Source organism: Larimichthys crocea, chromosome XII (genome assembly GCF_000972845.2).
Source record: "Larimichthys crocea isolate SSNF chromosome XII, L_crocea_2.0, whole genome shotgun sequence".
Lineage (NCBI taxonomy): Eukaryota > Metazoa > Chordata > Actinopteri > Sciaenidae > Larimichthys > Larimichthys crocea.
In genome coordinates this window covers 9,087,064-9,104,461 of record NC_040022.1, presented here as the reverse complement: position 1 = coordinate 9,104,461, position 17,398 = coordinate 9,087,064, and the positions used below count along the sequence as shown (strand labels likewise).

The following is a 17,398-nucleotide window of genomic DNA, read 5'->3' as shown; positions in this document are numbered from 1 at the left end:
AAGTGCCGATTTTATCTTGGAGAAGTGAAGTACCTCTTGCTCATTCGAGTACAGATGGTACATAGCCCCATGTCTTGGAAAAGCTGATCATGGTAGTCAGGAAATGGCGCAGCAGAGCAGCAACGATGGTCCGAAGGAGCCGACAGGGTCAGTATGGCAGCTGGTAGCCCTGCTGGCACAAATACATTTGAGTTTTGACAAGGAGGGGGACAGCAGAGAACAGTTTCTGTGGGTTAGAAGAAGAGGATTTTAGTTGTAGTGGAAAGACTATTCAGCTGCTGAGATGAATAAAGAGAGAAGACAGCCTGAGAGGTCATACAGCAAGACAGATTTGTGTGATTTTCTCTGAGCTACCTGAAATCTCAGTTATTCAGTCCGCATGACTTCACAGAGATAAGGGGAAAGTGGGGATGTAGAGGTCAGCCTTGTGGAAAGGCGCTAGAGACTGTCAGAGAGGAGAGTGAGAAAGAAAGGAGAGAGTGCACCTTTCCCTGAATAGCTATGATGTGAAATAAGACCAGGTATTACTCATATGCAGCACGCAAGTAGAGCAGGTAAAATTGGTTGTATTTGGTGAAAATAGCTCTTATAGTCAAAGAAAACTATACGTGATAGCACTGTTTGAAGCCCAGTAGACTTGGTGTATATGTCATAGTTCTTTCTAAAGACACAAAAACAGCTAAAAGATTGCAGAGTTGTGACAGTGACTAATTCTAGGGTTTCTCTAGACCTAAAAGCACTTCCAAGAAGCTGATTAAGTATGGTAACGTAAGGTTAAGTAAACAGTGAACCTCATCTGGAAAATGTACTTCCAAGACCAGTTTTGAAAAGGATCTTCCATGTGCCAACAATGGATGAAGTTATGTGTGATAGGAAACGCTTGATATAAACCACCTGAAGAAATAGTGAGGTGTGTTGCAGCGAAATTATTTATAGTGAGTGGTTGTTCTGTTTTATATCTTTTTCAGACGGTTACATGGCTGAAAAAAGTCATATCCTACCTTCTAGACTGGCCTCTGTTTTTGTGTCTTTGTGACCTTTATGACTCTTCATATTGTGCTTCTTTCTTTGTGAAACCTTTCAAGCTGGATTAACTTGACAAGGGTTGTGCGAGAGGATGCACTCCCTGTTTGTATCCACTGGGTGGCCCACTGGCACAGACAGTGAATAATGTTTGGCGAGGTGAAGAAAATATGAACATCACTGCACAAGCCTTGGCTGAATAAGTGAAATAACTGATACAGGTAAAAGGATGGTTTATAGAAGAGATTTCCTGCAGCAAAATGCATATTACACACATACAACTCAGAGCATTGTGTTCCTTTTTTTATTCTTAACTGTTCAAAGAGGCTCAAGATTAAATAATTGAATTATACGGTAAATGACAAGGGGAATCCAATACTTGCTTTGGTCATGGTTTGTTATTATGATAACCACAAAAACATGTGTGAAAACAGTATAATAACTTTTGTTTTCTTTTATTAAAAGAAAAGCTAGTGACATCTAATGAACAAGACAACATTACCGGTGCAGTTATTGGGAAGTTGTGGGGCTTAACTGCTTGTGGTTGGAGGAGTGAAAGTGGGAGGTCTAGAGGAGGGAGGGTACAACACCCTCATCTGCCTCCACTTACCAGCCTGATGTGCTTCTGGCTCCAGCCAACATCTCCCACAGCCACAACCACAACCTCTGAATGGAACATCCTGCACAGTCCAGCTCCCTCTGCACTGCTTCCAGCACCATGTTTGATATTTAGCTGATGCTGGGATTTTATTGTTAGTGTATTTTCTTTTTCTGCTGCCATTTCTAAAGAGAAAAAGCAAAGAACAGGATTGGCAGGGGAGATTTTGTTTTTAACCATCTGCCCTAGTTCATTTGTCTACCCAGAGCTCAAGTGATGTGGTGGGTCAAAGATGAAGGCTCCTCCCTGAAGTGTCTGCTCTGTGCTGCAGGATTCATATGTTGGGAGCTTGGAAATATGTCAAGGACTGGCCACATCTGAAAAGAACTATAGCTGTGTTATTGTCTTCACCAATCTCAGGAGTATGTATTAGATACAGGACAGCAAGATCATTTCAAATAGGTTGTTGCACTTTTATCTGTTTATGGTTGAATCCAATTTGGGATCAAAATCAGTTTGGCTTTACTGCATGTGATCTTTTCTGTCTGATCTAATTATCTTTTATGCATCGAATCACATCTCTTGCTCTCCCTCTAGTATGTACTCTCTTCTTCTACATTGTCAGTTTTGTTAAAGTATTGTCTCTAGGGGTCTGACTCTGGTTGTTGCCCTCTTTCTGACACTTTGGATCAGAGTGTGCGATCATTTTCTAAAATATTAACTGTAACCTGTCAAATCTTGTTCTAGTCTTAACATTCTGCAGCAGGCAATTTGACCCACATTAAGAAAAACAACTGTGGTCTAGGGGTGTGTGTGAAATCTGGTTGACAGCCAGAGAAAACATTTAAAGCCACAAGCCAAATGTTCTGGCTACATAGGTGGTCTCATGTGTGATGCTGTATGTTTGACTGAAGTTGACCCTAATACTTTTGGTCTGGCTGAACCTAACCTAAAGGAGAAAAACAACATTAAGACTAATGCAGTACATTAAAAACTGTGCTTTGTCAGCATTACCCTATTCCCAGATAGACACTACTACAGTTCAGAGCTAGTCTACTAGTGTACTGTTCATATAGACTGCATAAAGCTTTTTTTTTTTTGTAGATTTTAAACACAGGATCTAAACTAGACACCCTCTTGTATATTGTCAGGAGCTAAAAAATAGTTTGACATTTTGGGAAAAACTAACAACACTGGCTTAGCAGAAAGACAAAGACACAGCTAGCCTGAGGTCTCTTGCTTGTTGCCTGGCAACTACTCCCAACCAAGAAATAGCATGGCACATGTAACTAAAGTACACTTTTAAAACAGTGAATTGTTCTTATGATTTTGTTTTGGTACAGATGAAAAATATATGAAGTGTTACTTTACAGTGAGCTTTACAGGTAGATGGTTGTCTGTCATAGTTTCATATTTATTTTATAAGTTACCTTACAAACCAGAGAATATTACACTAACACAGTAACAATGTACAGTAGACAGTAAACACAAGTGATGTGTCGAGTTGTGTGTTACTTTGGATAAAACCAAATTAATACCTGTTAATGTAGTTATAAAAATAGTTGGCTCTGTTCGTAATTAAAAGTGTATTATGTTACGATTATGTCTATTACCAATAGTGGCCAGTACATTTACAAGCAGACTAATGATGTCATAATGACACCCCATCATTAGCTTCCTGTAAAAAAAGTAGCACATAAATACAAATAGTAACTACACTTATGAAGTGTGTTCTTTGTGTTGTTTGCTTGAGCTGACGATCAAGTAAAAGCCCTGTAAAACGCCAGTCCTCAGAGGGGGGAAATGGCAACCATGACGACCATGTTCAATTCACTCTATTATCATATCATTTCCAGATGTAGTACATATAATTCAAGACCTCCCCCTCCTGCTGCTGGACCTCTTATGTTTGCTCTGTGTTTTGACTCTAAAAATGTTGTAAAGACATACACTATTGTGCAATGTTGTTACTATTTGCTGGGTCTGACTATAAGAAATGCACAAAGTACGAGTGACAACAGAGTTGTAATTACTTCCTGCAATATATCACCTTACCTCAGCGTGTTAATTGTAACCTAATTATAAAGTCAGATTTTCACAGTGATCATCACTTAATCATCACTTCAATCCTGCTGGCTTCCTGTTGCATCGCTTTTTTTTCCTCCTAGCTCCTTCTTGCAGGCAAGCACGCAGCTCTCAGTGTGCAGCGTTGTTATCCACACAACATTGTTTTCATTGAGAATGGCAGCAGTATTGGACTGTCAGACCCACAGAAGACAAAACAATTAACAGAATGCCTGGAATGTTGCTATTTTCCCCCCAGTCTGAGTGGCGTGGTTGAAGGGTCTTGCCACAAGCAATCTGCTGTTAGCAGTGTGGCGAGCAGGAGAGCTGTGGCATCCTTCCTCACTCCCACTGTCACTGTCGCTCAGAAGCAGGGAAGAACCTCCACAACCTGCCATCATGCTGACCTGATCACAGGATTAGAGGGTTGGAGAGCTGGAATTAACAGTGCTTTGTTTTAATGTACTGTAGGAAAAACTATGACTTTAGTCAGCAGTCTTTTTCAAATAAAAAAAAAAATTTAATAACTGAAGTATTTTTCATTTGCAAAGGAAATTTTCTCTCTCTCTTCCTGAAACTTTTCATGTTTGGTTAACTAAGAACAAAGATGTTTGGAATTAATTATACCAAACAGCCTTTCGACAACAGACTGCAGAGCAGATGTTTCAACATATTTTCAGTGAGATAAGAAGGCGCGGAAATATCTGTGTTAGTTTATTGTTTAATCAGTCTTTGACTCAGTTGACAATAGAGTAGATTACTTACAGAATCTAAATATATCTCTCAGAAAATAATACTGTATTTTTGAAAAAGCATGGTATCTTCCTGTAAATCTCTCACATACAATATATACACATTATTTTGTATAATACACATACACTTGCATACACAGTCACAAAAGCATCATATCCGAAAGCGGATTCATCTGGACTAGTGAGGTTTTGCCGTTCAAATAGCTAAAATGCATCTGCATACATTCGACACGTGGGAGCTTTGAGATTGTTTTTACACTTGGTCTGTTTCAGCAATTTAACTGAACTCAGTGATTATTACTCAGATTTCTTCACACTGGTGTAAGATTATGGCCCCTCAGCAATAATAAACCAAAGTCAGACCTGAGCAGTAATCTGAGTTGGATGTGATTTTGAGTGCAAGCTTTATTTGCCAGTTGTGTGCACCATGGCATGAGTCCATTTGTGGCGATTGCTAAAGTTTGTTTTAGGTCCTGTTTCTTGGCAAAAATGACGTAGTGAAATCTGATGAAAAGTCACCTGCAAAGGTACACTAATGAGTCTGTGGCGTTAAAAGTGTGGACTTCTTTGTGTAATTGCAACCAAATGGAGATGGCATATGCTCATATGAAACCTTGCCAAAGAAATTGATGGTATTTTGCCTACAGGTGGCGCTGTAATAACATGGTTAAATTAAAATGGCCATAACGCTCATAACTCTACATTATTATTACCATGAATATATTCAATTTTGAGTTTGGTCTGGAGCATTCTAGTTGGATGTCTCATGCACAAAAATTAATGGGAAATTAAATTATATTCACTATAATTCAAATGTCATTGCAAGACCTGTTGATTAAATAATAGTTGGGAGTTTTTAGTTGGAGGACACATCATTATAAAGCACTAATTTGGGGCTGATATGGACACCACCTTAGTAAATGTAGTTTCAAATTCCACCATCAGACACTAACCAGCTTTGAGTCAAACCACGTATCATGCACTACTGTTTGCTTTCCAATCCTAAATGAACAGTAAGCACTGGGACTTTGAACTGAACTCAAATAATGATTAACTGTGTCACGATACGTACAAGCCTTTTCTTTTTTTAAATGGGGCAGCACATACTGTAAACACAGAGCCTCAGTTGAAAATAAACAGTACGTCTCACTGATTGAATCTACGCACACGAGGGTGGGGCGATGCAGCAAAAATTAAAATGTTGGACACTGTTTCAAACCTCAATCATAGACAAATACAATTCTAGTCACGAGATTTTAAAAGAAAATACAATATGCGTATGTGATATAATGTTATAATCCTAATAATAACTTCATATATGCATGAAAACCATCACATCTGTGTTAATACACCTGGCAATCCTTTAAATCTGACAGAGAAAGTCAAATGGACTTTCAGTATTCACATGAAACTGTTTATTTGAAGGTTTAATTTAAAACCGTCTACAAATATAAGTAACTATGATTTATTATTGTCTGAGAGTGGAATATAACAGTGTGCCCACCTTCCATTCCTCTTCAAGTGAATGCCCCACCCTGTCTGTTCACAGGATTTTTCATAAACTGGCCTTCTCAATCAGAAAAAAAACTATTAGTCTTTCTTTTTACTAAATGGCAGGCAAGAAAGCAAAGCAGCTTTACCAATAATGTGCAGATTATCTTTATGCATCGGAGCAGCATTACAGTTCAAACTCTGCACCAAACACACTGTTTGCAGGTGCTTGAAAGGCAATTCTTTTCTACTTTATGAAGGTTTTTGTTAGTGCCTTTAGAGTGTCTTGGTCAGGCTTCACGTTTCCACTGGACAGACCCTCCTAACCGCTCATGAGTGCTCATACAATCGAGGGAATGTATATGCCACCTCCTCCGGGCCCTCTCTTGACCCGGTGGGGACTTCACTGACCCTGCGTGAGGCTCTCCATGCGTAACTCCAGCAGAGGCAAAACATAGCTTGACAAATCACATACTGCCTTGAGGCTCTCTGCTCAGATTAATGAGTTGTTTTCAACTGCTTATGGTTTTAACAGGTGATGTGATTTCACTAGAGATCACAAGAGGTATACCGGTTATGTCTGAACCCTGAATATAAGATTTATGTATGCATTTCATGTACTTCTGTATTGATTCAAAGTGGTGTCGATGTACATTTCATATAATGTATTCCTTGACATTTGTTGTGGAGCTTATAACATATGCCTCATGCCTGTGAGTGGATCAAAACCTCAGAGCTCAGAAAAGTGAAATGAGGACATCTCTTCATACCAGTGCTTACATCTATAGATGTACAGTAACAGTACTGGTACTGAGAAAGAAAATAGCTTTAGAAAATGAAGTTACGTCTGTGGGAGAGCAATAACATTGTACTGCACTTTCTCAAAGTGAAGATTACTAAGTGTGATAATGAGGAATCACTCTCAACACGTTTGAAGTAAAGAGAAGTGAAGAAAATGGAGCTCTGCAAAGGTAGAACTGTTCATTCAAGTGATCCATCCTCTAGTTTGAGCGCAGTAAACACTGATTTTCTCTATGGTGAGCTGTTGATATACCAACCACCATCCATCACCTGATAATTAAAGTTTAGAGCTTATTGGTTCTGCTTGTGTGCTATGAATCATTTGGAAATTATTCTGATTGGGACTGAAATTGTAACATATTGTGACATTTAGGCAGTCATGCATTAGTCAAACATGCACACTGTCAGAACAATATTCATAACACCCCCGTGTCAGGGAGGCTGCCCCCACTGTGACGGAGTAGCACTCGGGAATCCCTTGCTACCAGGATATTTTGCTCGTGTCTGAGTGAAAACACTGAGTCAAATGTGCCAATTTACTGCCCTCAAAATAGAAGCCCAAGTGTCTTTAGTGGAGAACTTGATGTGGTAAAAAAAAAAAAAAAAAAATGACAGCACTTAGTGGTTTTTGCTTGGTTTAGTTCTCGACTGCAGAACTGGACAGATCAGATCAAGTTCTGGAAGGTGACAGGAAATTCCACAGTGAGCTACGTCGCTTTTAACACAGTCCAGAGCAGTGAGAGAGCCCAGGCAGATACTGGCTCTGTAGGGGAGGAGATAAGTGCCGGCTAGGCCAGGAGGTGGAAAAAGGGGGAGTGGGAGGGGCGTTTGTAATCTCCCAGGGGGGGGAGATCTCACGTCACCACTTGCTGCACTGTTGAGCGTTCGTGAGGACAGGATTGGTCTCTGCAGTGCAGCCTCCTGAGCAGCCGCTGAAGCTTGTTGGAGAAGTTTTTGTTCATCTGCCTATACATGAGAGGCATCGCAAAGCTGCTAGAGAAAGCCAGCAGTTTAGACAAACATCTTAAGAAAAAATAGGTAGGTAAATAATGTACATTGCTAATGTACCCTGGTGCACCGGCTACAGTGTGCACCAATAGGGTCATGTAGTACGGGGTCCACAGTACAAACTGCACACAGACTGAGGCTAGCAGCAGTCTGTGGATAGAAGGGTCCAAGCGACCCGAGTCCTGATCCAGAGGTGTAGACTCCTTCCGAATGCGCAAAATTAGCACAAAGGCGTAAAGAACAGCCACCGCTGGAACCACGTAGCCGATGAACATCATGATGGCGTCTGCTGCCTCCTTGTTCTGCATTTTGGAGCACTCGACCATCTTAGTGGAGATGTGGTTGCACACATAGAAGAGCAGCGAAGAGAAGCTCGTAAGCACCGCCCCGCCCCAGATGAAGCCACACACGTGTTTGGTGTTATACACGCTGGACATGTATGTACGTGGCAGCGCGCGCTCTATATAGTAGTCCAGACTGAGCAGAGTGGTGGAGTACATGATGACCAGAGAGGAGATGTTAAAGAGGATGAGCAGGGTGATGTAGACGTCGTTGCTGTACTCCCACGCATGCCAGCGGGTGAAGGTGGAGCTCAGTAGCTCCACAGGTGCCACCAGGTTGAGCACAAGGCCCGCTATGGCCATGTTGACGAAATAAACATCCGGCATTGTCATGGACACCTTGTTGGAGAGGTTGACCACGACCAGCAGTGCATTATAGCACAGCCCCAATGGGAAGCACACCAGGAGGTAGATGAGGGAGAGGACAGACAGGATGAGGCCATAGTCCTGGCAGAGCCGGAAGTCCACGCTGGTGTCCGTCTCATTGTAAACCATGCAGATCCACATCGCTGGGCTCCGACACGGGTCACGTCTCTCAACAGGTCGACTGCTGGCAGAGTGAGAGAGAAAGAAGTTAGAAGCTGATTTCAATTACCAGTCATGATTAGAGCTGGATAATATTGACAAATATTGCGATATTTGTCACTCGGATATGAATAATGTAACAATAATAAAGTACAACTACTGCCATTTTCATACGGTACTTGATTTAAAGTTGAAAAATCATTTATGTGGATGTGTTCACCAGCCCTGTCACTATTATATCATCATTGTGTATGATCTTGTACTTCAGCCTTTGAACTCATGTGAAAAAAGAAAAAACGCAATACCACTATAAAATAATATAAAATAAACAACACCACACTAATGTTTGTGAACTTATACAGACGTAGATTTTCGAGTATTATGTTTGTATTTTGCATGCAAGTCTGTGCGAGTGTCTAACTTCCTTACAGACAATAGAGTAGCGACTGTTCATCATACTAGAGTTGTTGTTGTTGCTGGCATTAAGAGTAAGTGGTTTGAGGAAGTAACAAAAAAAAAAAGAAGAAAAAAGACTGAGCTATTTTTTCCTCCATCAGCAGAATTCAATCCTCTCTGTTTTTGGTTTCTGTGTCAGCTTAGAGAAGCGAGCGAGGGCCTTGACACAAAAACACGTCAGCCACGGCGCAGCTATTATTCCCTGGGTAACGCTGTTAATTTCACTTCACTGCATCTGACTGGCTGAATACAAACGCCTCACAATATGTTTCATTTGCTAGCTCAGCCTCAAAATCCACTATTTCTGCTCTTTGAGAGACACGCGGGCGTGAGCGAGAGTTGTTTGACGGCTCAGCAAGCTTTTGCTATCTTGCTCTGAATCTCTTTTTTCTCTCCGTCACAGTCATGCAGAGCCACAGCTGCCTGTGTGCTTTTTTACATGGTCAAGCAACCGGATAAAGACAAATACTTTTTCCAAGCCTGACACTTTACAGACTGCTTTGGTGTTACTGCTATGAGTAAAGCACATGCATCTGGTCACATCAGGTTACTGCCAAGTTGACTGGCGGGGGGGTTGGGCACGTAGTGATGGGTAGATTTATTAAGAGTGAAATGTGAGTCAGGCTCTGGCGAAGGGTCAGTGAGGACCGAGTAGAGGGGTTGGAGTTCAGGGCAAGGTCAAAGAAAACGACCGTGCACATATCGGGAGCGTTTGTGATGAAGCCTGACAGGGCTGCGGGGTTTCAAAAAGGTTACGTAATGCTGCCCTGCATAATTAATATGGGTCATTTTTAAATAAATTATTCAAATCGCCTTGGTTGAGGAAAAAGTAGATCATAACACTTACGCAGGATTGCAGTCATGAGTCATCCAGGTTCACTATATTTTATTCCCTCAGCGATAATTGTTGTTACATGTACCCACATGTTCGGTTTTACTCCCAACACTGTTTGAAACGGAATGATTCTCCGAATACCAAACAATTTTGCTGAGTTTTCTGGAAACCTCCCTTGCAAAAAAACTATGGAAAACAGCGCAGGAGGGCAGTTTTGTTTTCAGCAGGATGAGTAACGATGCCAGTAAAGGGGAAAGATTCTTCCTTTCACTTACGTAACACCACTACAGAGGGGCTGTTTTGGCCTTAAGCCTCAGACACAGACGCATATACACACACAAGGGCTGAGTCCCTCCTCTGTACTAATCCAATTGGCTGTAATGAGACTATAGTGCAGGCTGGAGCTCAGAGCCGGACTGGAACAGGATCAGGAGGAAAAAAAAGTGCAGGATTACTCTTAACAAAAAAAAAAAGAAAAGAAAAGAAAAGTGTCTTCACCAAGACAGGAAACCTCTTGTAAACATGGCTCTCTAACACCAGCAGCTAGGTGACTCATTTACTAAAACAGGCCTTGAGAAAAGTCCATAATTACCTATGTTCCTCTCTCATAGATTATGTGTTCATTTCAGCATGTATTGTAGATTGGAAAAAGTTTGTTCACCCTACACTGCGTCAACAACTTCGGATCATTTGAGGAGAAAATGACTTGAAGAGACGTTGGTGATAATTGAAGAGAGCACACATGCATTGTGGCTGCTTGTCCCCATTCATTAGCACCTGCTGTATACAGACATTTTTGCCACCCTTTCATTACTACATTGGCTCAGTCTGTAGCTTACGATAGCTGCAGGGTACCTGGGATTGATCATACAAAGGAATCATGGGTTTGTGGTGTACTGGTGTTTAATTAAACTGTTGACTTTCCTGTTTCCTGTTTCCGACACTTCTACAGACAGTATTAGACGCAGAAGCTGACAAAACAATGACAGCGATGAAGCAGAGATGAAACTTGCCATAGTCTTTATAATGTGAAGGTGAACAGTGCAAACTTTTACAATATGTACACGTTTTCTTCCGCTGAAGCATCACCAAGGTGTAGCTGCCACACAATGTCAATATCAGGGAGTGGTTGTCCCTGAGAACACATTCAGTTGCTATAGCGCACACATATAACACAAATAATACTAATAATACTTCTACTTTGGCGTTGGGAAAGTCATTACACTTTAATAACGGATGCCTGCATCCTCATAACGTATCAGCTATGTCTGTTTTAAGTCCGAACAATCAGGACTATTTCAGATTCTGCCAAAACTACAGATGGAAGTGATGTTGCCGGGGTTAAGTGGAGCTCAGAGCTAAGCAAAACATCGGGCACTATTTTCAGTTGTTATTACAGCATGTGACGTTGGCACGTGAGGCTGCGGTAGTTGCATGCATATACATTATGGAAGTGCGCATTATAAGTAATTTGAAGGGTTGTTATTGCTTTGCTGGTCATTTGGCTGTAATTCTGACATAAACACAATCCCTTAAATCGAGTAACTACAAGAAAAATCACCATATTAGATATTGTGTCTTTAGTGCAGCATGTAGGCGGTACAAATCTACTGTTCTACGTATGTATATATGAGAATAAAACCAGGAGAAAGATGGCTTCTTGCCATAGAAATGATTAAGTGGGAATAACATAAACTCTGAAAAGGAAAGATCTTTGTAGAGTTCTTCGTGCATGACTTTGACTGCAGCCGTAAACTTAGTTAAGCCCCGTCTGAACTTTTTGCCCTAGTTCATGTCAAAAGTGGTTAAGTTAAATATTCCCAGAGGGGAGGCCCTGCTTTCGACGTGCTTCAGCCCCACCAAACATGATCTCGTAAGAGTGACACCCACGTGCTTGACGTCTCCGCGTTTTGAAGCCAGATCTCACGGGCTGATGGGAGTAGTGTGACACACTGGGCCCACACCCCTCATATATCCTTACTGGAATTTACAGGCTCTTCTCAGAAAGTAGAAAGAGTGATGTCACATGATTCGCTACGTGCCTCTGCAGCAGCATGCGGCGGAGCAGAAACAGAAACACTACAGAAAGAAAATAAGATTACATGACTCACATTTACACATGTTGTGACTGTGCAGCTCTGTCAGAAGTGAAATAATACCGCAATGGCATTGATGCACAACATTTTAAGCTTTTAGAATTTAAAGTAATTGTCCGCTGAACTAACAAACTACTGACAGAACGAGAGGCATTAAGGTGTAAATGGTTCATTGAAGAAAGCCACTAAATCTTTTCTGGTACCTTTCCAGCTGCATATTATTCTTGGAAAGCAGCCGATTAAGTAAGAGTATTAATGTGGGATCTAACTTCAGGTGTATGATAATGCCGCAAAACATTTAGTAAATTAAAATGACAAAGCTCTCTGTGATTAAAATACTTGCCACGACTCCATTTCCGCAGAGAGGTTTTATATAATTCAGAACATTTTACCCAAACCATTACCAGCAGTCACAGTGATGTGACTCTATGACAGGGATGGTCAAGATAACTTGTTTTTTGAACAGATTCCTCACAAACCGTACACACAGATCAATTATCTACCTGCCAGTTATCCGTCTTGTTCATCTGTTAGTCTACAAATGCCAAAATGCTGACGATTCACTCGACTCACCGTTTCACAGAAGGGTGACACAGGTTTGTTTGGGAGAAAATGACATTTCTTCATATCAAGTTCTAGTGTAGGAGGCTCTGGTCAGTCACAGGTCACAGTCAGCCCCGACAGCTTCCTTAGCCTCTTTTTGCCATCACGTTGAACTTGTCTCAGGAATCGACAAAGTCAGAGCTCAATGGTCAGCACAAAGCGGGCTTACTGCCATTAAGCCACAGCACACATGCTCACGTCCCCCTTCGGTCACATGGATGAAGTTTGACAACAACAAGTGCAAAGCCTAAATCTATAAGAAGCCTTTGATTTGGTAAGCGGCGAGAGTTATCTGACTTATCAGAAGTACTTTGGAAGAACGTAGTTTTCTCTCCTGGTTGATGTGAAATACGGTCAGGTGGATGTGCTGACAGAAATAAATGTGTGAGTCCAAACTATCAAGTTGTGTTGAAAGTACTGGATTAAAAAGGAAACTACAAACTGGGAGAATACATCCATGTGCTTCAGACTGAAGCAGTTTATGAAAGATTTAACATATAAAAAAGTCTTAATTACTCACTGATTGCCTTAGTATATTAGTGACTGGGTTGTAAACATATTAGTCTAAATTAAGAGACATCTCATTGGCTGTAGGTCCGTGTGGCAGATGTCAACAAAGAACAATCTACAAACACTTTTTTTTATTATTAATGAAGGAGCTTATAACATCAGAGGCGTCTGATCAAACTGATATAACTTCCTCAGCCTTTGAGAAAGCTGATCCCGTGAGAAACGTCTTCAGGTGTTGTTTTCCCAAATATGAACGGCTCGTTTAAAAACAAAGCAGCCTTTAGCGCACTGTCTGTTTGTTATTGCGGACATTGTGCCTCTCCATCACACTTGACTGCACAGATCAAAGCGTGCATAGCTGTCACGGCTTCACCATTATTCTACCGCTCCTGTTAGCTATTGTTGGCAGCTGAGGCTGAAACTCACTCTCGTGTCTCCGGTGGGACAGATTCACTTCTCTTTGAACATTCAAAAAGCACACACACCACGTTGGTAGGTCGAAATTAACACAACAGAGAGAGAAGAGAAGAAGAAAAAAACTCACCAGAAACGTATAGAGTTGGGTGGGTGACAAACCTACGGAGGCATAGGGTTTGGATGTAGCATTTCCAGTGGCATTTCTCAGTCGTTTCATTTGACAAACAGACGTCCCTAAAATTCGCGCTACAGCTCTCCCCGCGTCCACAAAGCCTAAAAACAGCTCAAACAAGCGTCTAGCTGCATGTCGGCGGAGACTAACTTCATCTATCAACTTTTCGGACGAGGCTTGTTCTGAAAAGGGGACGTCCGTTTCAGACTTTACTACTGCTGGAGTGCCGCTGAGCCCTACAGTGTGTACACACGTGACCCTCCCCCACCGTCTCCTCGCTCCGCTCTCTGCTGCTGCTCCACGGTCTCGAGGCCCGAATGGCCGTTCTGCGCTCTGATTGGACGGAGGGCAGGGAGGTGTGGCGCGAGGGACACTGAGGCGAACACGCACACGGGCGCGCGCGTGTGCGTGTGCGTGATACCTTACAGTTTATCAATATGTAAATGTTTGGTGTGTAAAAATAAGTAATGTCTAAGCTGTCAGTCTTCTGATATCATCAATTTAGACTCCATTTGCACTACTCTAAATGCTGTGACTTTACTATTATTCTTATATTATTATTATTATTATTATTATTATTATTTATTAGTTCTATTTTTAGATAGAAGGATAGTATAGATAGATAGATAGATAGATAGATAGATAGATAGATAGATAGATAGATAGATATTATATTACAAAAAATAAAAAAAATATTACATCTGTAGTATTTGTTCACAGGAAAATCACAGAGCCTGTCATTGCTGAGTCAATATGCTATCCTGAGTCAGGTAGTAAAGTAGCTAAGTGTAAGTATTAAACTGTAATCTGACGTAGGGAGTATAATATATGGTTTGCTTCTAACTAAGCGCGGATTCACACAGGATTAGGCATTCCAGTTAAAACTGAGGTCTTTCAGTTCATTTCGGTGCGTTTCCGAGCTGGCTCCCGATAGATAGATAGATAGATAGATAGATAGATAGATAGATAGATAGATAGATAGATAGATAGATAGATAGATAGATAGATAGATAGATAGATAGATAGATATACTTTATTTATCCCAAGCTGGGAAATTACTTTTATTTAGTTCTCTATATTTTAGCACAGGTTTAATTTCTTAGCACGTTTCACTTCTCTGTGCATGTTTAATTTCTTTGCACAGTTTTAATTCAAATGCAGATTTATAACTTATAACTTAAAGTCCTAGTAAAGACAATTCTGAGATTTCTTTCAAAATATATTAAAAATGTTGGACAACAGTTGCTTAAAACACATGAAAAGATGTGAAATTCTGAGTTTTTCATCAGTTTTCAGTCCAGGATTTTGTGGGCGGTCCTAAAGGGTGGCTTGATGACACACTGAGGTCACCCTGAGCATACCCCTGCACCCCTAGCAGAGAGATTAATCTCTGAGCGAGATGAATTAATTGCTTTTTGCTTTAGTTAGTCATGTAATTTTCTGAACTCATCTGACACGTTTTAGTCGCTTCAAAATTGCGACTGCTTCCGTGAATATATATTAGAATGGTGAAATGCCTTTGTGTTGTTCTGTTGAATGGAGACTTTAATTAAGTGACGTGGTTTGTTAAGCAGATTAAGGATTATGCTGTACATTCTTGTTGCACATATTATAATCCCGAGAACAATTTTGTATAGCAGATTTTTTTAAGTATCAAATGCATCCTGTTTGAACAGCAGCTGATTACACTTACACTGATAATGAGCCGAGTTAGTTAGCAGTTCTAAGCTGAATTTAAAGGCTGCAGTGCCCATACATTAATTTTCTGGTTTCTTGCTTTGCTCGTTGCAGATTCTCCATGTTGCATTAAGTCTGAGACCATACTGTATTTAATAACCCAAACAAAAATAAATGATTTCAAGGTCCCATAGCGATATATAATCCTTACAATACAGTACTGACATTTAGTAGGTGCTGATGAGTCATACAGAGATGAATTGCATGCCAAGTTTTATTGCAGTTGTCACTGGAAACCTAGAAAACCTTACTTGGTTGTTGCTAAGCTCTATCCATGGGCCTGAGATAACATGGCACATGCAGCATGGTAACATCAGGTCTTAATCACTGCTTCACTTTGCGCGCACATCCATCCCTTAATTTCCTGCTCAGCACCTGAAGGGAAGGAAGGATACAGCAACAAAGCAGTAAAGTGAAACCCTGAAGGACCACAGTGTTAAAAGAACCTGGAAGCAGATATTTCATTAAACTCTTAAGAAATGTCTTTGTGCCTCTTCAGTTCTCCTTGTGAGTAATGGATTAGTTCTAGGCCAGCAATAAAAATGAAAAACAGTAATGAAAGATTTTTGGAATGCACAGTTTCATAACAAAATGCCTCGCCATGGCACACTCGAGCTTTATAGAGTGCGTAGTAGCGCTGAACATAAGTCTCTTGTGCCACTTTGAAAGAGCTGAAATACAAATTTTGGAAGGGCATATATAAAAGCAGCATATTTCACCAATCAAGAGTTTGCATAGTGTTTTTCCGTTTAATAGATTAGAGCCTCTTCCGATATGATAACTACCCCTTCAGGAAACTGTAACTCAAAACTACAACCTGGTTGTAGATATCACTGAATCTAATCAGACAAGTAAGCGCAGAGAAGAGCAGAGAAAATGTGACAAAGACATTCACTTTGTCACATTTTCATCAAAATACGTATTACAAAAAGAGCACATTCCAGGGCAAAAAAGGGGAGATTAGTTCAGTGGAAACACAGAATCTTTCCTTCTGCATGTGCTATAGTGATCACTTATGCAAGAAGGAGTACTACATCTCAGGACTGAGTCTTAAATGTCAAGCACTACACTTTCCACAGCTGCATTGACGATGGCGCCAAATCAGAAGCAAGCACAGTTAAAAAATAATATTTCCAGCAGAGGAGTGGGGACATATTCACCAATTCAGTGAAGTATGTCGATAATGGTGAGGCTCTGCAGGATCACTAAATGGAAGATATGACAAGACTGATTGTAATAACACCTTTTACTAACTAGTGAGCTGCTAGACTTTGGGAGTGTAGTTCGGCTAATTTACATTGCAGCACTTTGCAGCATTTGCATAGTTTTGACTGTGCAAAAAAGATATACAAAGTATAGCAGCTGCGAGATAAAAGCCAGAATGCAGTAGAGGCAAGTCAGAAAAAAACAGCAACAATTGCACTGCAATTTGTCTTCTTCTGGGCCAGCTAGCCTCGATTTCTGACTATTATCTCTGCTTTTCAACTAATTGATGCTCAGCAATGGAACAGCACTCAGTTTCTGGTTCCTGCAAAAGCATCACCCTGGAGACAGACATTAAAAGTTGTTCCAGCACTACAACTACACTGTTGACTGTGTTTCCTTATCAGATCAGACATTTTAAGTCCACCACCATTCAGAATTTGCCATATTTATTGTACAAAGTGGTTATTCATGCACATATCACTTCTCCAAGCATTTGGAAATTGGTTACACTGTTACACTAATGATGGATTACACAGTACACAGACAATCACAGCATGCCTTGTCTTTCCTTTTGACCATGGATTAAATGAATAGGATAGTATATCAGAGATATAAAGCTTTCAAATTGTTTTCCATACCTAAGCAATAAGAAACTCTTCATTACTCAAACAGTCTCAGTTTGACTCACTTGAGTGTTAATGTAATAATCCGTCACATTCAATCTTCGGCGTTCCACAACATTATTTAAATTAATTCTACTGTG

General features: G+C 40.6%; 1 protein-coding gene across 3 annotated transcripts; it reads right to left on the bottom strand.

Annotated features, from left to right (window-relative positions):
- Positions 1-4,378: 4,378 nt before the first annotated feature.
- Positions 4,379-13,994, bottom strand: gpr146 (G protein-coupled receptor 146). Of its 3 annotated transcripts, none has more exons than XM_010730546.3 (2): positions 13,648-13,994; positions 4,379-8,628 (listed from the first exon to the last, which is right to left on the bottom strand). In XM_010730546.3, exon 2 carries the CDS (start codon positions 8,583-8,585, stop codon positions 7,584-7,586), a length of 1,002 nt encoding a protein of 333 aa, XP_010728848.1. In that variant the 5' UTR covers positions 8,586-8,628; positions 13,648-13,994; the 3' UTR covers positions 4,379-7,583. The 3 variants fall into 3 exon arrangements, with proteins under 3 accessions (XP_010728848.1, XP_010728849.1, XP_019116075.1); XM_010730547.3 differs by having other exon boundaries at positions 4,379-8,625; XM_019260530.2 differs by lacking the exon at positions 13,648-13,994 and adding an exon at positions 9,907-10,967.
- Positions 13,995-17,398: the final 3,404 nt, after the last annotated feature.

Coding starts and splice junctions, on each gene's coding strand:
- gpr146 (XM_019260530.2), bottom strand. CDS start 9,929: ATGACTCATGACTGCAATCCTGC. Junction 8,629..9,906: donor ACTCATGACTGCAATCCTGC/GTAAGTGTTATG, acceptor TCACTCTGCCAG/CAGTCGACCTGTTGAGAGAC.